Below are 18,916 nucleotides of genomic sequence, written 5' to 3'. Positions count from 1 at the left end.
CTCCTCTCTTCTTCTCCTACCACCAGAGATCTTTTTTTCATCTCCACAAGCTAAACCATCATCTAGCAATGTCTTTGTTTGCCTGGGATTTCTGAAAATTACAGCTTCTGGGAGAGAAATGGTATGTTTAGCTCAGAATAATGACAGGCTACTGCACAATGAATGTCTCCAAAGGAGGGGGATGAACAGTATTAGTGCTTAATGGCATCATGCTGGGTAATCAGGGGTCTAATTGGGAAGAGATGATAATGTATTAAATCTAATCATTATTTAAAAGTAGCTGGCAGAAAGAAAATGAAATCAAGGGTCTAAGGATGCTTGTGGGGGTTTTGTCTCCCTTGGCCACTCGTATCCTCTGACATCTCTCCCTCTTTCAGAGGCTCCTGGAGGAAATAAAGCTAAGGCTGGGATGTTGGAAATACTCATTTTTCCACCTGCAACCTCCAAAGCCTCATCAGGCTCAGACCTCTCAGACCATCTTCATTTATTTGCCACCTACAGGAGCCCACTGGGAGGCGGATGTGGCAGCTTTGTGCAGAGGATGCTCATCCCTGTGCCTCCCAGAGCTCCTCTGTAGCTCTCCCCAGGCCTGGCCCAGAGACAGCTCAACATTAGGCCTGTGATTGGAGGCTTTGGCTCACCCCAGGCAAAATAAGAGCCTGCAGGAAGATGAGGAACTTTACAGGAGTTCATCTTGCCCACCTCCCTCACTAGCAGGCACATCTCTGCTCACAGGGATCCAAAATCTGAGTTCTCTTGGGTGCTTTGCTCTGGCACAGGACTGCCACAGTCTCTGGTGAGCATCAGTGTTCCCTGTTCCTCACTGCAGAAGCAGCCCTGGCCAGTGGGACCCATGCTGGCATTACCAGCCCTAATCCCCCCAGCTGTGTGGGAAGTGGGAAATTCATTTCCCAAGCAGTTCAGTGAATATCAACAATGGCTTTGCAGAGATCTCTCCTCCTCCCCAATCTCTGAGGAACATCAGCCTAGAGAAGGAGATGTGGGGCTACCTTCGTGTCTTGCATTGACAGAGATGCTGTTTGCAACCTCCAGTGGATTAGAAAATTTTATCTTAAAATTGCAGACAACTCTGGGGCCTTAATTACAATATTTTCCATCCTGGCTGGACTGTGGTAAAGAAAAGAACATTAATTACAAAACTTGAGCCCCCCTCCTCCAATCTGCACACCTTGCACCAGTCTCTTGCTCCCAACACCGAGCTTCACCAGATACTGAGTTTTAGACTTTGTTTTGGCATCAAGGCAAGGGCTCTGTGATTTTTAAAAGACTCCACCACCCTAAACACTGCACTCAGGAAAATCATCACCCAGTCCCAGTGTAATTTCTCCCAGGAAGCTCAAGCCTGGCTGTGCAGGAGGCAGAACTGCTTGGGGGATTGTCTAAAGGTGGTTAAATCTGCTGGAAACTATGGATTCTCAAACCCTCATTACTCTGATTCCCAGCACACCCCAGACCTCCCCTCTCTGACAGGTGACAGGTAATTTTGGGAGAACATTAACCTGCACAGAACCTGCTCCTGTCCTTGGGAGTGGCCAAGAGTGAACCAACATTTCAGCCACGCTCCTTGAAATCCTAATGGAAAAGTTACTCGGAAGTTTTAATGACAATATTGATCCACAGACAGAATGGAGAGATGAATTTTGCTCAAGTTTTTTGTTGCAGAAGACAAATTTTATTTGCCTGAAATATTGTTGTCCCGTTCTTGCACGTGTCCCTGTCATTTCCACAAAACTGTTTTGGGAGACTTGTTTTTAGAGCTTCCTGTACATGAAAGCCCAGTTCCCTGTCTGCAGCATTAATGAGGGAGTCAGCAGCACACCTGAGCTTCCAGCCTGCAGCTAAGCTCAGACCTTTTGGAATTCAACAATGCTGTCAGCTTGTCAGCAGGCTGTGTGTGTAGAAAATAAACAAATCAAATACACACGAGAAGGAGGGAGAAATGGAAATGAGATATCCAGGATGCTGTTAGTTTAAAACAGATTTGTCTCAGATTTGGCAGGAGGAGTGCACACAGAATCACAGAGGCATTTGGTTGGGAAAGAACTCCCAGACCACTGAGCCCAAGCTGTGCCTGATGCCCACCTTGTGCCCAGCCCTGAGCACTGAGTGCCACGTCCAGACCTTCCTTGGACACCTCCAGGGATGGGGAGAACAAACCTCTCTGGGCAGCCCCTTCCAGTGCTTCACAACCCTTTTGGTGAAGAAATTCCTCCTGATGTCCAACCTGAATGTCTCCAGGCACAACTTGAGGCCATTTCCTCTCATCCTGTCACTTGTTGCCTGGGAGAAAAGCCCAATCCCCATCTGGCTCCAACCTCCTTTCAGGGAGCTGTGGAGAGCAGTAGGATCACCCTGAGCCTCCTCTTCTCCAGGCTAAACTCCCCCAGCTCCCTCAACATTTCAGCAGAATTTTTTTGCTAAGAACTGTTGGGTCCTGCAGTCAAACCTCAGAAGCTTCCACAGATTACTGTCTAAAACTAAAAATCTTAGGACCACGCTGAGAACTCTCCTTGGTGGGGTCCAGCCTTCAGTTTCAGACAATTAATTTTTGTTTCCACAGGAAAGTGTGATGTGTTGCACCTAATGCAGTGAATTCAGTCAGAGTTTTCCAGATGTCCCAGCCAGATGTGGCTGGTGACCAGGTGCTACTGTACAAGGTGACAAGTGTCCCATAGGTCCCATGTCCTGTGTGACAGGTCAGTGCGAGTATTGGAAGTGTCCTAAAGCACCTCATGTGACTTGGAAACCTAAAATTTTAGGGCCAGGTTGGAAGGAGCTCTGAGCACCCCGGGATTGTGGAAGGTGTCCCTGCCCATGGCAGGGGGCTGGAACTGGATGAGCTTTAAGGTTCCTCCCAACCCAAAATGTTGCAGGATTCTATGATTTTGTGAAGTGATTCATTCTCCAGTGGAACTGAGCCATCTTTCCAGGTGGTGGAGGAAGGTGAGGATCCAGAGATGCCAGGATCAGTCGTCCTTCAGCAGAACCCCCTGTTGAGCAGGCCAGTGAGGGGAAATCTGTGTTTCGCCAACATGCCCTACATTTGTTTACAAGGCAAAAAGAACTTTCTTGACTGCTCCACCTCCCTGGAAAATGTGCCCTGAACACAAAGCCCAGCATGACCTCTGAGATAATCTGGTCATAACTCATCAGGTGCATGTTGGCAGCACTTTTGCTGAGGTGAACAGGAGCCAGCAGTGCCAGGATGCTGCTCAGAACTAGAACGTATTTAAATATGCTGATTTAATCTGTGCACCTGCTGCAAAGCTGGTGTGCAAAGATACAATTCCCAGTTGGAAATCCAGAAGGGCAGGTGGTAGAAAGCACAGGGTCTGGTAATGTAGGTGTGTTGTGAAGAAAGAAAAATAGGTAATTGTCTTTGGCTGCTGCCAGGAAAATTAAGGTCAAAACCTGGCATTTCCTTTCATAAATCTGAGAATTTCTCGAGGCAGATTAAATTAATAATTCACCATCACCAGAGAGAAAGTCTCAGTGCCATGGCTGGGCAGGATTTAAGGAACATATTGTTGCTTTTTTCCATCCTGCAGGAAGATGGAGTGAGATTTTTCAGGGTACCCAAAAGTACACCTCCCTCTGAAGACAAAGATTTACAAGCAGTGATCATGCAGACACTAGACTCTTTTCATTAATTATTTTCTAGGAAACATTTAATAAATATCCAGTGTAGCTGAAAAGGGGAGCCAGAACAGTGGGAAGAGTCAAAAATAACCCGGTCTGGACTTTTATTTTATTTGCATTGAAGCCAGAATAAATCTATGCAGATAGACATTTCCTTCACTCTTAAAATACTGCAGCAGAGACCAGCCTTGGCCACTGAGAGATGTTGATCTCTCTGGCATGTTGTTCATTGTATAAAGCCCCATTAAGGTCAACCTCATATCCCTGGAATAAAAGTATTAAGTCAAGTAAAACTTCTAAGACTGATCCTTCTCAAGAGAGCGGAGAAATGTATTGAGTTAATCCAATCTTGTTTAGAGATCTCTTTTAGCATGAGGAAAATTTGTTATAGATCCTACTGGATGGTAATTTTCTAGATCTCTCCTTTAAAACTGAGGGTCAGGAAAAAAAGCCTGGAGTGCAACTTTTTGTTTTCCATCAGGGTCCTTCTGCCTTCAGAATCCAATAAATATTAAATATTCAAAGAAAAATTATATTTGGTTTCATGATCATTGTTATTACTCTCATTTCTTCATCATTAATCCCAGAAGAAGTCCCTCTCACCTGCCACAAACTGCCATAAAATGTGCCCAGTTCTTTTAACAAATGTACCATTTCCTGATTTCTAATCTGCTTTAAGCAATTAAAATGTATTGATTTTGATCAGTGCTGTGGGAACTCAAAATGTCTCTCAGACATTTTTAGAGGTTCCAGGCCTTGGTCAGAAGCATTCTAGACCCTGGCAGACAACTGAAAAACAACTGTGATTTTGAGTTTGAGCCATGGAATGAATTACCAACTTTGGAGGTGGAACGAGCAGTCACAAAGGGTTAGATGGGATAGTAAAAGTAGTTACAAAACAGAGGGGAAATTTTTTTAGTATTGTACAGGGGGGTTTTAACACATGTACAGGGGGGTTTTCACTTTGTACATGGGGTCAGAAGTTCTAAGATGGAGGAAAGTGGGCTGATCCTGTTCTTCCTCCTTCTTCTTCCTTCCCTCCATGTTCTTGGTGATGTTGGCACTCACAGATTGGTTTAGAGTAGAAAAACACTTGGCAACGTAGGTAGTAGGTATTGGGGAATAATTATAAACATATAATACGTAATATATCTTATAAAAGATAGTAGCAGCCCTGGGCGGAGAGAGAGACGAAGAAGACAGCAGATAGAGAGGATGTCAGGGTGTGTGTGTTCCTCTGCCCAGGCCGCTGATCAAAGAGCCGCAGTCCAAGAACATAATCTGTTAGATAACTAGCAATAAACTGCCTTGAGACCGAACAGCTAAAGCCTGCGGAGTTTTTCTTTGGAAGCACGGGTGGGAGGAGGAATTTCACCACCACATGAGACCCCAGAGCAAGGCCGGGGTTCTCACAAGTGCGGGCAGATGCAATCATGAAACAAGGAGCAATAATGAACTATCAAGCAGATAGGCAGATTTCCCAAAAAACACTGGATAGGCTTGGAAAAGTCTGAGACTTACGAATATTGGCTGGTTTCGTTGTGCCCAACATCTGGGGAATGCAGCTTCTGGACTAAGATACGGATGATGCAGATGAAGAGGATGAAGTTCACCTGTGGAGACGGGAAGAGAAGGGTAAAACATCAGCATTTTTCTCCAAGAAGAAGAGCCCGCGACTAGAGGGGAATTCCTCTCACTGGGATGGTTTTTGCCATGGAAGGAGAGAACCATGAGCAGACAGAGCCCCGCTGCGGGGCGGGGAGCACATGGGAAACCGACACAGGATGGCATCTTGGGCCTGACATCAGCCTGCTTGGGACTTCGTGTCATACATCCCAAGTATGATGATGTCAAGCCCATCGAGCACAGCTCCGCACGACGTCCTGCTGCGCGCGCTTCCCGCGGTGACACGGGGCCAGCTGCTGAGCCTGGAGAGGCAGGGAAGCCAAACCAAAAGCACGAAGCAGGATCCACTCCAGCTGGCCTCTGCTCCACCCTATTTGATGGTGTAGGATTTAGGTTTTATGTTTTTCACATCCTGTACTGCTTTAGGGTACAGCTCTAAAACTCACTGTCAGCTGCTGTTCTCCTGTTTTATTCAGACAAAACAATTCCTCTCTATGCCTGAAACTCAAGAACATCTGACTGTCTCAGGCCCTGAAAATTATAAACAAAAGTGAGGAAATGGGGGGTATATGACTTCATTACCTGAAGCTGTAATTTGAGGATTTGATGCCTCAGGTTTTAACTTTTTTTCTTTTTTTTGCATATTCTGTGCTGCTGTAGTGTGTGGGTCTGTGTTTCATGGTGAGCTCTCTGCACAGAGTAGGGAGACACAACAATTCCTTCTTCTGCTGGGGACCAAGGACAAATGATCCCAATCTCAGCCCAAGAGCACAAACAACTTGGGCTGGAGAGAGAAAAAAAGGAGGATGGGACTGCCTGGGCTAAAACTGGAATTGGGCAATTAACTCCAATATGCAAATGGACCAGAATTTATAAAAATGTGATATCTTGTGACCAAGCCCTCTTTTGCTTCCATCTTGGAGCCATCCAGGCAGAGTTATGACTGTGGCTCTGGTACTGCCAGGGTGTGGCCTTTGAAGGCTCTTCAGTAAATATTCTCTTTATTCCCCTTAACTCTGTCCAGCCTCTGTTCCAGCTACTTAAGGCATCAGTTTAACCCCTGGTATGTAAATGGACCAAACTTGTAACTGTGAGAAAATCTCATGACCATTGTCCATCCTGGGTGTAGGCCCTCTTGGAGGCTTTTGACTGCCCAAGGTGAACCTATTGGAGGCCTTTAATAAATACCCACTTTTATTCTCTTAATCTTGTCTGGCCTCTGTTTCAGGTTGGCACTCCAAGGCATCATATTGGCCATGTTCTGTCTTGTGCAGCAAGGGATGGGCCTCACCAAAGCAGGGGGGAATATTCCCTCCTGGGATGTCAGACCAGAGCAGTCTGGCTGACACACGGATTTTAGGTGGTTCTTTTCACCCCAAAATCTCACAGTGCTCTGCCAATGTACTCAAGCAATGTGAACATTATTTAACAGCAAAGGTGTAGAGCTAGGAATGGGAATGTCCTGATGGTGTGAATTGAATGCAAATCTGCTTCTTTCAAGGTCCTCTCTGTTGAGTCATCCTGTTACTCATGCAACACAGACAACAGAAAAGCAATGACAGATTTCTGGGGACTTAATTCAGTTTTAGTTTGGCACACAACCCCTTTCTTTATCCTTTCATGGTCAGTAAATGTGAAAATGATTCTAGGTTTTAGAGGCTCAGCAGCTGGAAGGGATTGTGTTAAACCAGCCAATCTGACTCCCTGCAAAAATAGATTATAAGATTTCTTCCAGCAATACCTACACTTACCACAACAATAGATGAATAAAACAGACTGAAGCCCATCTCCCAAATAGACACTCTTTTTTCAAAGCCATTGAGTGATTAGACATCCATCACATTTCTTGTTTATAATGTATTGCTTAATCACTCCTTACCTATCCTGAGCAATTTATCATAGTTTCTGTTTGTATTTATTTCCTCAAAAAATGGTTTATGCATCTGATTTGGTGGGAAGTAAAATTTATTAGTCAAAACTATCATTATCTAGATCAACTACACTAATAAGCATTGATAACACACAAGCTGCTTCAAGGAAGGCAAGAATGGAGCAATTAATAAATTAATAAATTCTGACTGTGTTGGCTTGGAGTGATCAGGAGCAAACACAGAGTGGAGTGTAATGTGTGGGATTGGTATAACCTTGGAATTCCATGGCAGAAGATACAGGAATCGGGATATTGGAGAAGTTGTTTAGATTATTTTTTATCCCTAGAGCATAACCAAAGGTAATCAATGTGTTCCAGTGCTTAACACCTTGTACACAAGACACATCTCATGTACCTTAAAGATCTTATAGATCTTGTCTATGCATTTCTTCCTTACACTGAGATATCAGCTGTATTCCCATGGATTTGGAGGAAATGTTGCATTATCCCCTGGAGAAACCTGCTGTTCATCAGCCAGTGGCTATCATGCCCTTCCTTTAGGACAGATTTATAGGATATCTGCTGCAGGAAAATCAGGAACTGCTGGGTAAATTCTGTTTGGCAACGAGGAAAAGTTTTATTGGCCAACAGAAAATACAGACCCATTGATCTGAGGAGAATAAAAGGGTATGTTTTTTGACTGAAAGTGTATCTCAGGAATGGGAAAATACTATCTATAGCTTTCTAGGAAGATATAAATATTTGGAGATGTGTCATCTGAGTACTATATTTCTTTCTAGTGAGGTAAACAGAGCAAGAAGTCATTATTGAAACTTTCAGTCTGGAATTCCTGCATGATAAATGTCACAGAAAAAAAAAAGTCTTCTTGTAAAAGTCATAATGTACATGGAATAAGTAAGATGTCTAAGGAAAGAAGGAAAGATTTCTGTTTAAAGGATATATATTTGATTTATGTTGCTTTTTTTTTTTTTCTTTTTTTTTTTTGTTCTTTTCCCACATCCTTGGCTTCATTTAAGAAAACTCAAAGCTAAGTTTAACTCCAGTTCATATGATTTTAAGGTTTGGATCCATGCCCAACAGAGCAATGTTCAACAAGGATGGAAGGACCCAGAGTTCCTGAGTAGTGTCCTGGTTTCTATGGTCAGGACTGATCACATCCAGAGAATTAAAATCAAACACTTCGATTGATTTTTCTGGAAATCTCCAAACTCCTCTAGAACTTACTCCAAAAATACTCAGCTGGAATGCAACTCTGTACTGCAGGCAAGAGGCAAATTCCTGAGGGAATTAATCTACTTTTTATCTAAGTGGACATTCATGGTAGGACTGATGTTAATTTGTAGGGCTGACATCTACAACTGAACAAGTCATCCTGGTCAGCTCAGAGGAACAAAACCACTCCTAGCACGGGTCATCTGATGGAATTCAGGCACCCACTGACTCCTGAGGCAAAATGAGCTTTTCCTGGATGTCCAGCCTCCTTCCTCCATCTGCCATGGCCACCCCACCAAGGAGATGGAGGTGGTCAAAGCTGCATCAAGTGAGCTCCACCCCGGTGGCCTGGTCACTCCAACTCCTCCCGTGGTCAGTGCTGCAGGTGAGGGGGTTTATCTGGAGGAGGAATTTCCTCTTCTTAAAGCAAATGTTCAATGCACAGTGGGATTTTACCTGGCAGTGCATTTTCCATGGACATATACAGGACACCTCTCACCACCCCTTCATCCCCTCCCCAGACAGGACTAAAGGTGGCTTTGCAGCCAGCAGAACGTGCTGATACTTTACCAAAATAGACACCAAAATAGGAGTTTTAATGATCCACCAGAATGGGGATTCCACTATTTCCTCCCAGCACCTAAAAAGAAACAAAGCCAGACTTAAAACATCAAGAACAGCAAACAAGCAGGTCTGTAACCTTCTCAGCTTTCCCTAAAAGCTAAGTTTTGCTAGGCTGCGTTGTGTGAAGAGGACTAAACCAAATGTGAATGGGCTGGGAATGGCCAAAACTTGCTTTGCAGTGGCTGTGAGCACTGGTAGGTACAAAATATCCCAGAGGTAATGCCAATGTTTTCCCCTTAGCCATGGGCTGGAGAATGTTAAGCAGAGTGAACATGGGGGAAGATGGTGACTTTTTAATTCCTCCTACACTGAGCTCTGCTGCAGGGAAATTCTATCAAAACCAGGAAAATCTATCAAAATCTATGAAAAGATTCACCAGGGCTCCAGTGCTCTCCACCATCCTGGATGGAGGGGTTTTGATAAGCACAGAGCAATTGGCACCAGCAGAAAAAAATTGCCACCAGCAGAAAAAAACCCATCACATCCTTGAGAAAAAAAAAAAAAACAACCAAACCAGCCAGTGGTGGGGTTAGTCCCACTAAATCCAGCAAGCTGCACCTGAGCTGTGCATGGAGTTAGAAAAGTGCCCAGGGTCCAGGGTGGGATTTATTTTTTCTTTATTATTTATTTCATCCTGAAGCCAGAACTGTCTGCACACACCACCCCTCACTTGCATTCGAAAGCCAACGAGGAAACGAGAGGAAAGGGCTGATGTGGAAATGACTGATATTGCTTGGGACACATTTATCTGCACAGTCAGGTGATAGAAGGTGCCTTTTTAGGAAAGCACCCATGGAAATTGGGCTGGTTTCATGTAAGAATAGATTAGCAGAGCCTACTGCAGACAATTTCACCCAGATTCAGCTCCTCTAATTCCAAATGTTGGCAGTAGGAGATGAAGAGAGGCACTTTTAGGGCACAGTTCTTAAGGCCTATTTTAAGCATCAGCTTTAGGATGATAAAAATTGCACTCCATGGGTTACACTGACTAAATCTGCCCTAACTCTACAGGGAAATGAAGCAAATTTCTCACATACAAATGCTTCCAGTAAGGTGTATGCTGCCCTTTCATTTAGAATTAAAGTGGCCCTAATTATGTCTAGTGCACTTCATTTTTGAATTAAATTGAGACAGTCTCAATAAAGGTCACTTTCACTTGAAGTTAGAATGTTTAAATAAAGTCTTAGTGTTGTTTAACCAATCTTACCTAATTAGGATTTATTTAATCTGGATTAATTTCCTGTAATTTTTTTTCTGCAGGTAATAAAAAAAAAAAAATCTGTGTTAGGTATTAATATATTCTGTAAATTCATACTCTGTTCTACTCAGCACAAAAACGTAGGGCTTTAAAGCCTCCAGAAAATGCAAAGAATCCTGTATTTTTATTAAGAATTTTTGGAGATGAATGGGAATATATAGTAAGAAAAACTGGTATCCAGAATGGTTAAATCCTCCTGTCTCTGTCTCGTTGTAGAGGCTATTTATTAACAGAGTAAATAAGGTCAGTTTTATGCAGATAGAGTGAAACCATAAAGGAAGTGAGTAGCCCTCAGGAAATGTGCTGGAATGACTATAAATCAAAAATGCAGTGAGAAATCTGAGCTGCTTCTTGTAGAGAAAAAGGAGCAAATCAGGACACATTTGGAGGGGAAGAATGCATGGGAGAAAATGGACTTAACTCCAGGATGCAAATGCAAGAAGTGAGGGAATGCATACTGAGGACAGAATAAGCACTTAATTCTGCATCTCTCTGGGGTCTTTTTCTAAAAAACCCTTTCCAATTACTGCAGCCTGACCACTTGAATAAAAGCAAGAATGAGAATTTCAGGATGAAATCCTTTTTACTTGCACACATCTTTGGATAACTCTGGCATCTGCCTCATTTTCTTAGTTGCACTCTCTCTGCTTCTTATACAAAATATCAAAGGCTGCTGCTAGGTTAAAAGGGATGAAGAATAGATCCTAAAATCTCCTGTGGGAGAGAATTGGGTGTGTTTATAAATTCCTTGCTGTGTGTTTAGTATCAATTCTGCAGGGTGCAAAGCCCTGCTCTGAGCACGGGGACAAATGCAATCATCACGGGCTGCTCACAAATTCCCTGCAAATATCCTGACCAAGGCACTGGGAAGTAAAAAGGGGGAGTGATTGGCCTAAAATGACATTTTAGAGAGACCTTGGAGTGTTTCTTGGTGGTAGGAGAGAGGTGCCACTTCTGCTGGGGTTTGGGTTGCTGAGGCTGCAGGGCTTTCCTTGGCCATAAAGGAAAGCAGATTTAGAAAGGAAAGATAATGGAGTGCACAGGCTTACCCAACATCAAAAAAGTAAATCCTGACAATAGTCCAGGCAGTGATGAACACCGAGGGGGCACCTGAGGAGAGACGAGATGGTGTTGCTGTCAGAAATCATGATCAAATGGTTACTTGATTTCATTACCAGATTATTTAAAATCTGCCTCATTTCTCAGGGCTGTTCTCCCTCCCTCTCCACCTCTCCCGAGTGACGGAAGGGATGCCTTCTCTCAGGGGTGGGAAAATACTTCACATTTTCAACCCTCACGTGCCAAACTGGCAGCGTTGGCTTTCCCTCCCTGTGGCCATGCAAGATCAGCTCTCTGGAACTGCTCCCAGCACGTTGATATTCCTGTTGCAGTGCCCAGAAAAAACCTCCCAGGGGTGAAATGCAAGGAACAGGGATCACTTGAGCCACCTACAGTGTGGACACCTGTAGCTAAGGAGGTCACCAGAGGTTCTCCTCAGCACCAAGGGGCAGAATTCTGTGCTTCTCACACAAAAGTCACCCAGCTAAATGACCTGTGTGCTAAATAATGTTAAATGTTTCATTGAGAACAATAAAAATGAAATATCCCTGGACTCTTTTGGCCTGTAAGGGAGCCTGGAGTGGCAAGTTCACACACAGCTGTCTGTAGCTGGCCAGGTGAAGCTGCCTCTGCTCCTCACTCCATGGTCTGCCACGTTAGGGTGGTCTTGTCCCATCCTTGTGCTGGCTCTTTTCTCTCTCATATTTTTGTCTGGATTAAGGTTGGAAATACTCCAAGAAGGACACGCCTCTTTGCTCTGTGTTACTCACAGATTGTCTACACTTTATTACCAGTGATTTCCAAGTGCATTGGTACTAAACCCAGTAAAAACTGTAATTAGTGCATCCAAATTATTAATTCATGTGTAATCCCTTCCAGATCCATCCCTGATGCTCTTGCAAATGATGGATGACCGAAAGGCCGAAAGTCCCCTCAAGCACTTGCCATGCTCTGCAACTGTCCTGCACCCAAGCGACCTCAGGAAACATTGGGAGTGCAAGAAATTTCCTTTTATTTTAATCATTTGTGCACTTTTCTTTACAACCTGCCAGCTCTCCAGTGCAGAAATAAAGAATATCAGGAGCCCAAGGTGAGATTAACAAAGGTCTGACCTAAGTAACTGAAATGAGACCTGCTCCCATCATCCCTCCTTCTGCCCAGAGCACGGAGAATCATCTCTCCTTGGCAGTGTGAAGCCGAGTGTAGCTCCTGTCACTTCCAATGGAAGTTACTCCATGGATAATTGAGCAAATCCTGAGTCCTGGCATGTCCCTGGACACGGCACAATTTTATTTTAACTTTTCTTCTCAAGATTCTTCCCTGCTTGTATTATTTCTCATTTTCAGCTATTGAGAGCAGGCAGTAGAAAGTTATCTGCTTACTTAAATAGAAATCTTCAATTAAATGGCATGAAGGGGAAAAAAGATCTCTGTTGCCTTTTCGGAGAAATAAAAGAAATTGCTCTGGTAGGATTAAATTGCATAAGTCAGCAATTCAGTTGTTAGTTACTTTGTGAAGAGCTTAATTCTCTCTTTCATAACCTTTTAAAATTTAATTTTGTTTTGCTTATTTTATTTTATTTTATTTTATTTTATTTTATTTTATTTTAATTAAAATTTTTTTTATTTTATTTTATTTCATTTTAATTAAAAATTTTATTTTATTTCCATTATGTAATTTTAATTTATTTTTATTTGATGCATTTGAAACCAGATTTGCATTAAGGCTGGAGAAATCACCAATGCAGTGAGCAGCAGGTTATCAGCATTAGCACACAGGTGATGGGATCTCAGGGCAGCTGGCTGGCCTGAATTCAGTGCCTGGTTCAGTCCAGGACTTCTGCTTTGCTGGGATCCATCCTTACAATTTAAGGTGATGACATCAAATTTGGAATCCCAGTCAGGATCAAGGAATTCCTTCCCAATATCCAATCTAAATCTACTCTCTGTCAGTTTGAAGCCATTTCCCCTTGTCCTGTCCCTCCATCCCTTGTCCCCAGTCCAGCTCTCCTGGATCCCCTTTAGGCCCTGGAAGGGCTCTGAGCTCTCCCTGGAGATTCTCCTCTCCAGGTGAACATTCCCAGCTCTTCCAGCCTGGCTCCAGCCCTGGAGCAGCTCCATGACCTCCTCTGGAGTTGCTCCAACTGCTCCACATCCTTCTTATTTTGGGGACCCCATGGCTGGATGCATCTCTGCAGGTGGAGCCTCAGATGGGGAGAGAAGAGGGACAGAACCACCTCCTTCGTCCTGCTGCTCACAGTTGGATTTTTGGGCACGTTTTGGATTCATGCCCAGCCTCTCATCCACCAGCCACTCCAAATCCTTCTTGGGACTTAAGGGAGGCTGGGTGCTGTCTACAACACCCCTGCCCCACCTGAGTGCCCGGGTATCTGTGCTGAATTCCTGTTAAAAATGCCAGTCAGGATCCCCTCCTGGGGGAGAGGCGTACCCCAGCCGATCAGGATGTACCACCAGAAGTATTTCCTCTCCGAGAAGAAGGAGATGACCAGCAGGGTGTGAAGGTACAACCCCTCCACCAGCAGCCAGAAGAAGTTGGCCATGATACAGTACTGGAAGAAAACCATCATGGCCTTGCAGCCCACCTGGAAGAGAAGAAATGAACAGTGGTGAATTGTTGGAACCTTGGCTGCTGAGAATTTTGGATTTCTGTGCTGCCAGGCACTGACCCCCAGGAGAACACTGCATTGACCTGAGGCTGTGGAGAAGCTTCCAAAATGGAATGAGAGAACTGGGATTGTCGGTGAGGAGTTTGAACAGAAGTGTGTGATATCACAGGGTGGGAAACTCAGAGTTTCAGGGTTTAGAATACAGGAATAGATATAAAGCAAGATGGGGGTTTTAAAGCAGCAGCTAGTCCTTCTTCTTCACCTCCTTCTCCATGAGTTTAAGTAGCATTGTGTAATTAGACTTAAAAAATCTGCATTACAGACCATGAGTAGTTAGTTATTAAGTTAAAACTAAAAATAACTTGTGTCATTTCTTGATGAGACAATTTATCCTTAAAATAACCTTAGAAAGAAAAAGATACAGCTCCCTTTTTGACTTATTAAAAAGAAGTACTTTAAAACTCACACTTTATGAGACTGTAATGTAAATAAGAACTAATAAACATTGGAGGGAGGTTGTAGACAGGTCGGGGTCAATCTCTTCTACTGGGCAGCAACTGGCAGTACAAGAGGACAGAGTCTCAAGCTATATCAGGGAAGGTTTAGGTTGGATATTAGGAAAAAAAAATTCACTGCAAGAATAATAAAATACTGGAATTGTCTTCCTAGGGAGGTGGTGGAATCACCATCTCTGGATATGTTTAAAAAAAGACTGGACTTGGCACTTGGTGTTATGGTGTAGTTGTGGTGTTAGGGCATAGGTTGGACTTGATGATCTTAGAGGTCTCTTCCAACCTCGTTATTCTGTGATTCTGTGATTCTGTGATTCTGTGAGTCCAAAGAAGAAATACCATCTCACACATTTAATCCCAACCTTAACAAAAACCCAAAACAAGCAAACAAACAAACAAATGAACCCCTAAAAAAATCCACATAGGACTGCCCTGTGTGAGGAATTGTAGCACATTCCCACAGGAAGGAAATTTCCACCAAACTCCCAGGGCCCCTTGCTTTGGGTGTACCTTTGGGATTGCTTTGTGCAGCACCAGAACTCCTTATGGAATGAATTCTGTCGTGAAAAGTCTACAAGAAGTTGCTCCTCATTAGGAAAAGAAGGACTGGGATATGTGTTTTTAAAATAAAGGCTAGGCAGGAGAAGCACACAAAAGCATGCACTGGTTTTATTGCTCTGGAAGAGGAGAGATTTGAAAAGTGAAGGTGAATTGTTTACCTTCAGGAAATGAATAATTAAACACACTAACTTGCTGTGTGGAGATTTCACTGCAGCACAGGTAATGGGAACAGTTCCCTTAGCAAAGAAATAAATACAAATGGAAATCTCTGACACTTGGCACCCACTGCATCATTACACATCCTCGAGATGCTGGCTCAGCAATTGCCCTGTTGCTTTTGGTGTGTCTGCCTGGGTGACACCCTGCACTTTCTGGGGCAAGTGTTTGCTCTCAGTCTCTGGTTGGAGACACTTCCCTGGTACCCTGCACGTGTAGAATGTTTAATTTAGAGCAACAATTTTAATTTAGAGCACCTGTAACAAGACCTTATTTCCCTCTCTACTCCTTTCCTGCTGAAAGCTGTTGCTACGAAACACTGGTTAAAAGGAGAAGTGTGGAAAGAGTTTTTTCAATGCCACATGTTTTGGGGGGTACTGTCCCCACCCTCACCCCTAAACCCATGAGTGTGTGACCCTGGGGACCCTGATGGGCTCCTGGTAACCAACTTCTGTGCACATCAGCTGCCTCCTGTGAGGCACAGCACGGACACAGAGCTGCTGAGGGGTGCTGGAGGCAGAGCAGGGCATGAACTCCCTTCCAGCTCAGAATATTCTGTGTTTGACTTCAGGGGCTGCCTAAAGGAGGGGGGGTGATGCTGGTGAGGCAGGACAGGAATGAAATGACTCCAGAAAGTGAGAGAGTATAACTCTGATTTATTTCAAAATACATCACCCTTTATAGAGAGCTTCATCCACACCAATTCCATTGGTCCTGAAGTGAAAACACTTCACAGTGTTGGTGTGCAGTGAATGACACACAGCTGCAAAACCTAACTATAAACAAAGTGAACAACAAGAGAGATAAAGAACTTATTTATATTCTTTCACAGAACTTTCTCAGGCTTCTGCCTGGTTAGAAATTTTCCATTTTCTCTTTGACTGAATCTGAGACCTACAGGGAGGTGGCACAGGGCTGTGCTGGCAAAGCTGGTGATGCAGCAGCCTCATCCCGATGGCATCACCACATGTTTGGTTTCTCTCTGATTTTGTGTCCAGGTGGCTGTGGGACACTGCCACCTCTCCTTCCTTTCCCCCAGGGCCTGAGTGCCTGCTTGGTGTGTCTGCAGCCAGCAGGGATCTGTGTGTGAGTGAATTTCTTCATGGTTTCACTCTGGGGGTGTTTGGCTCTAATTCAGCAGCTCCCAGGGTAGGTTTAAGGGGGCAGATCTGCTGCATCTCAAACTGTAAAACAAGGATTTCCTTTGGGGATTCTACACCAGGGCATCACTTCTGGATGGCTGCACTGAACTCACGGCAGAGGCTGGAGCACAGCACAAGGGGCTGCAAGGCTTCACAGGACAAGGGGAGGCTGCTCACAAAGAGTGCACGTGATTTCTGCCCAGCAGAAAAGGAAAGGAAATCCATCAGGAAAAGATTTCCAGCCTGACTTTGCAGAGCTATTGCTGTACAGAGAGAAAGCTCTGCTGAACTCGGGCTGTAGCAGCAGAAATTGCAGATCCAAGTCCATCCTCTCGTCTCCCAGCACTGGCAAACATCAATTTTGTGGCAGTCTCTGGCCCTAATTCCTCCCTTAAAGGGGTGGTGGCTTGTCACAAAGCTGAGGTAGATCATGGTTAGCAGTTGGATCCAATCATACATGAGGTCTTTCCAACCTTAATAATTCTACGGTTTTAATTAATTTATTTATTTTATTCTTTTATTTCTCCATGTATTTGGGCAGCAGCTGGGTTTTGGCAACTTCTTCTCTGCAGAACCTGCAGCAAATAAATTCTTTGCTCCTTGCTAAGGGATATTTGCTTATTTGAGCATTTCCTACCACTCCTGGAATTTTTGGTTTTACCTGGAGAAAAGACCTTTTGTGCACAATTTTGAGCAGTAATGTCATGCAGCCAGGCACAGGGATGTTCTGCACTGGGACACAGTTGGATGCACTGTCCTTTAAATTAAATGTCCTGTCCTTAAAATTAAATAAGGATGTTTTTTCACTGCCTGGGCTTGCTACTGCTGCCTAAAGTGGGTAAGTTTAAAGTAGATATTTCCGTGAGAGGTGCTGATGATCCCATTGATCCTCTTTGACAATGGCACATTTTCAAAACAGCCCTTCATGGGTTTTGGGAGAACTTATTCCAAGCTCCACCTTCCTGATTGATTAAATTCAGCCTCAGACAGGCTGGTTTAATGCTAGGGAATAAAATCCTCTTTTATATAAGATATCTTACCCTTTAGATGACAGACACGGGGCAGAGATGAGCCATTACATCTCTAGAATTTATTTTTTTTCCATAAAGAGCAGACCTCATGATATGTCACTGTTGAAAGACTAACATGGGCTATTTTTAGAACAGACATTTTCAAGAGGAAAAGCTGAATTACATCACTGCTTTTGCTACTCTCTCTTCTTCCACAGGCTCATTTACAATTTTTTCCCTTGTCTTTCCTCAGGGATCTTGCTCTGCTCACGTCCACAGGAGATGTGGCAGTGAGATGTTTTTTTCCTTGATTTGTGGCTCCTCTCTTGTTCCTCTCGTTAGTGCTGCATCAGACACGTGCCATTTGCTTTTCCCATGAAAATCCCTTCCTTTCCACATGTGCTTCCAATGGCTGAGCTCTGGGAAGGGCTCTGCCTCCAGCCAACAAGGCATTGGGCTCTTGGCCCCTCCTGAAAAACTCCTGGACACCAACACATTTGTGCTTTTCTGCAGATTCCTCACAGTCAATAAGGAAATTTCATTTTGATTATTGTAAAAGTTTGCTTGAGGATGGGGCCTGTCTTAGACCTGCTCGAGGGCTTTCAAGAGGAAGAGAACAAGAAAAAAGAAGAACAAGATGGAGAAACAACCCTGCCAGACTTTTTCCTTGTGCCCAGTAGCACATTTTACTTTTGGGTAATGTTAGCCCTGAGAAAAACATCTTTCTATTCATTTTTTAGGAGGATCAGCTGGTCACTACACAAGTTTTACAGCCCACCTATAAAAATACAGTTCAGATGCTGGAGGCAGTAATTATCTCAGAGCTGAATCTGCACTAAATATACATATATCATTCTCCTCAGTAGCAGTAGCTCATTCATAGCTCCTAAAATTTGTCAGTCTGGACCAGCTGATGAATTTCTCAAGCTCAATAAGACCAGCTTAGCTGGATGAGAATTGGTACACAAACATCCATGATCAGCCTCCTGTGAATGCAATAAAACTCTATAAAAAAAGCAATCACTCCACAGAAATGCCAACACAAGCCTCCCTTGCCTTCTTTAGTGGGGATATGGTTTGTTACAGGTTTAGGATTTGGGTTCAGGAAGTATTTAGACCAAAGAAGTACAAAGGAGCACGTGGGTGATTGATACCCCACCTGCCACAGCTGGACTGGGAACACTGGGGTTTCACTGCCCCACGAGAATCCCCCATCAGCTGTTCCTCCCCCTGTACAGAATTATGGAGTAGTTTGAGCTGGAAGGGACCTTCTAAAGGTCCCACCCTGCTTGACCTGTCCTGTGTATGGACACAACCCCTGTGCAGACCCCATGTTCCTCCCTCTGCAGCTTCCTGCCATGTGGAAGGGTTGGGGCAGGGCACCAACACTTCTTTAAGTCAGATTAAGGATATATGGAAGACATCCCATGCAATCCTGGTCAGTGATGCAGCTCCTGGCATTATTGATGGAGTTGGGACATCCAGCAAAAAATGTGGGCTCAGGTTTGCCTCAATCCAT

At 44.0% G+C, this 18,916-nt stretch overlaps 1 protein-coding gene across 3 annotated transcripts in view; it reads right to left on the bottom strand.

Moving 5' to 3' along the window:
• The window catches only part of LOC110474508 (vasoactive intestinal polypeptide receptor), a 120,124-nt gene that overhangs the window by 9,612 nt on the left and 91,596 nt on the right, over nt 1–18,916 (bottom strand). For all 3 annotated transcript variants that reach the window (XM_077789712.1, XM_077789720.1, XM_077789727.1), the window contains exons 7-10: nt 13,779–13,932; nt 11,321–11,381; nt 8,960–9,029; nt 5,182–5,273 (exon numbers count right to left, since the gene is read on the bottom strand). In XM_077789712.1, coding sequence (XP_077645838.1) covers nt 5,182–5,273; nt 8,960–9,029; nt 11,321–11,381; nt 13,779–13,932 — 377 coding nt within the window. The remainder of the gene's footprint in view (nt 1–5,181; nt 5,274–8,959; nt 9,030–11,320; nt 11,382–13,778; nt 13,933–18,916) is intronic.

Source organism: Lonchura striata, chromosome 1 (assembly GCF_046129695.1).
Source record: "Lonchura striata isolate bLonStr1 chromosome 1, bLonStr1.mat, whole genome shotgun sequence".
In the NCBI taxonomy this organism is placed as follows: Eukaryota; Metazoa; Chordata; class Aves; order Passeriformes; family Estrildidae; genus Lonchura; species Lonchura striata.
This window is presented reverse-complemented; position numbering and strand designations above follow the sequence as displayed.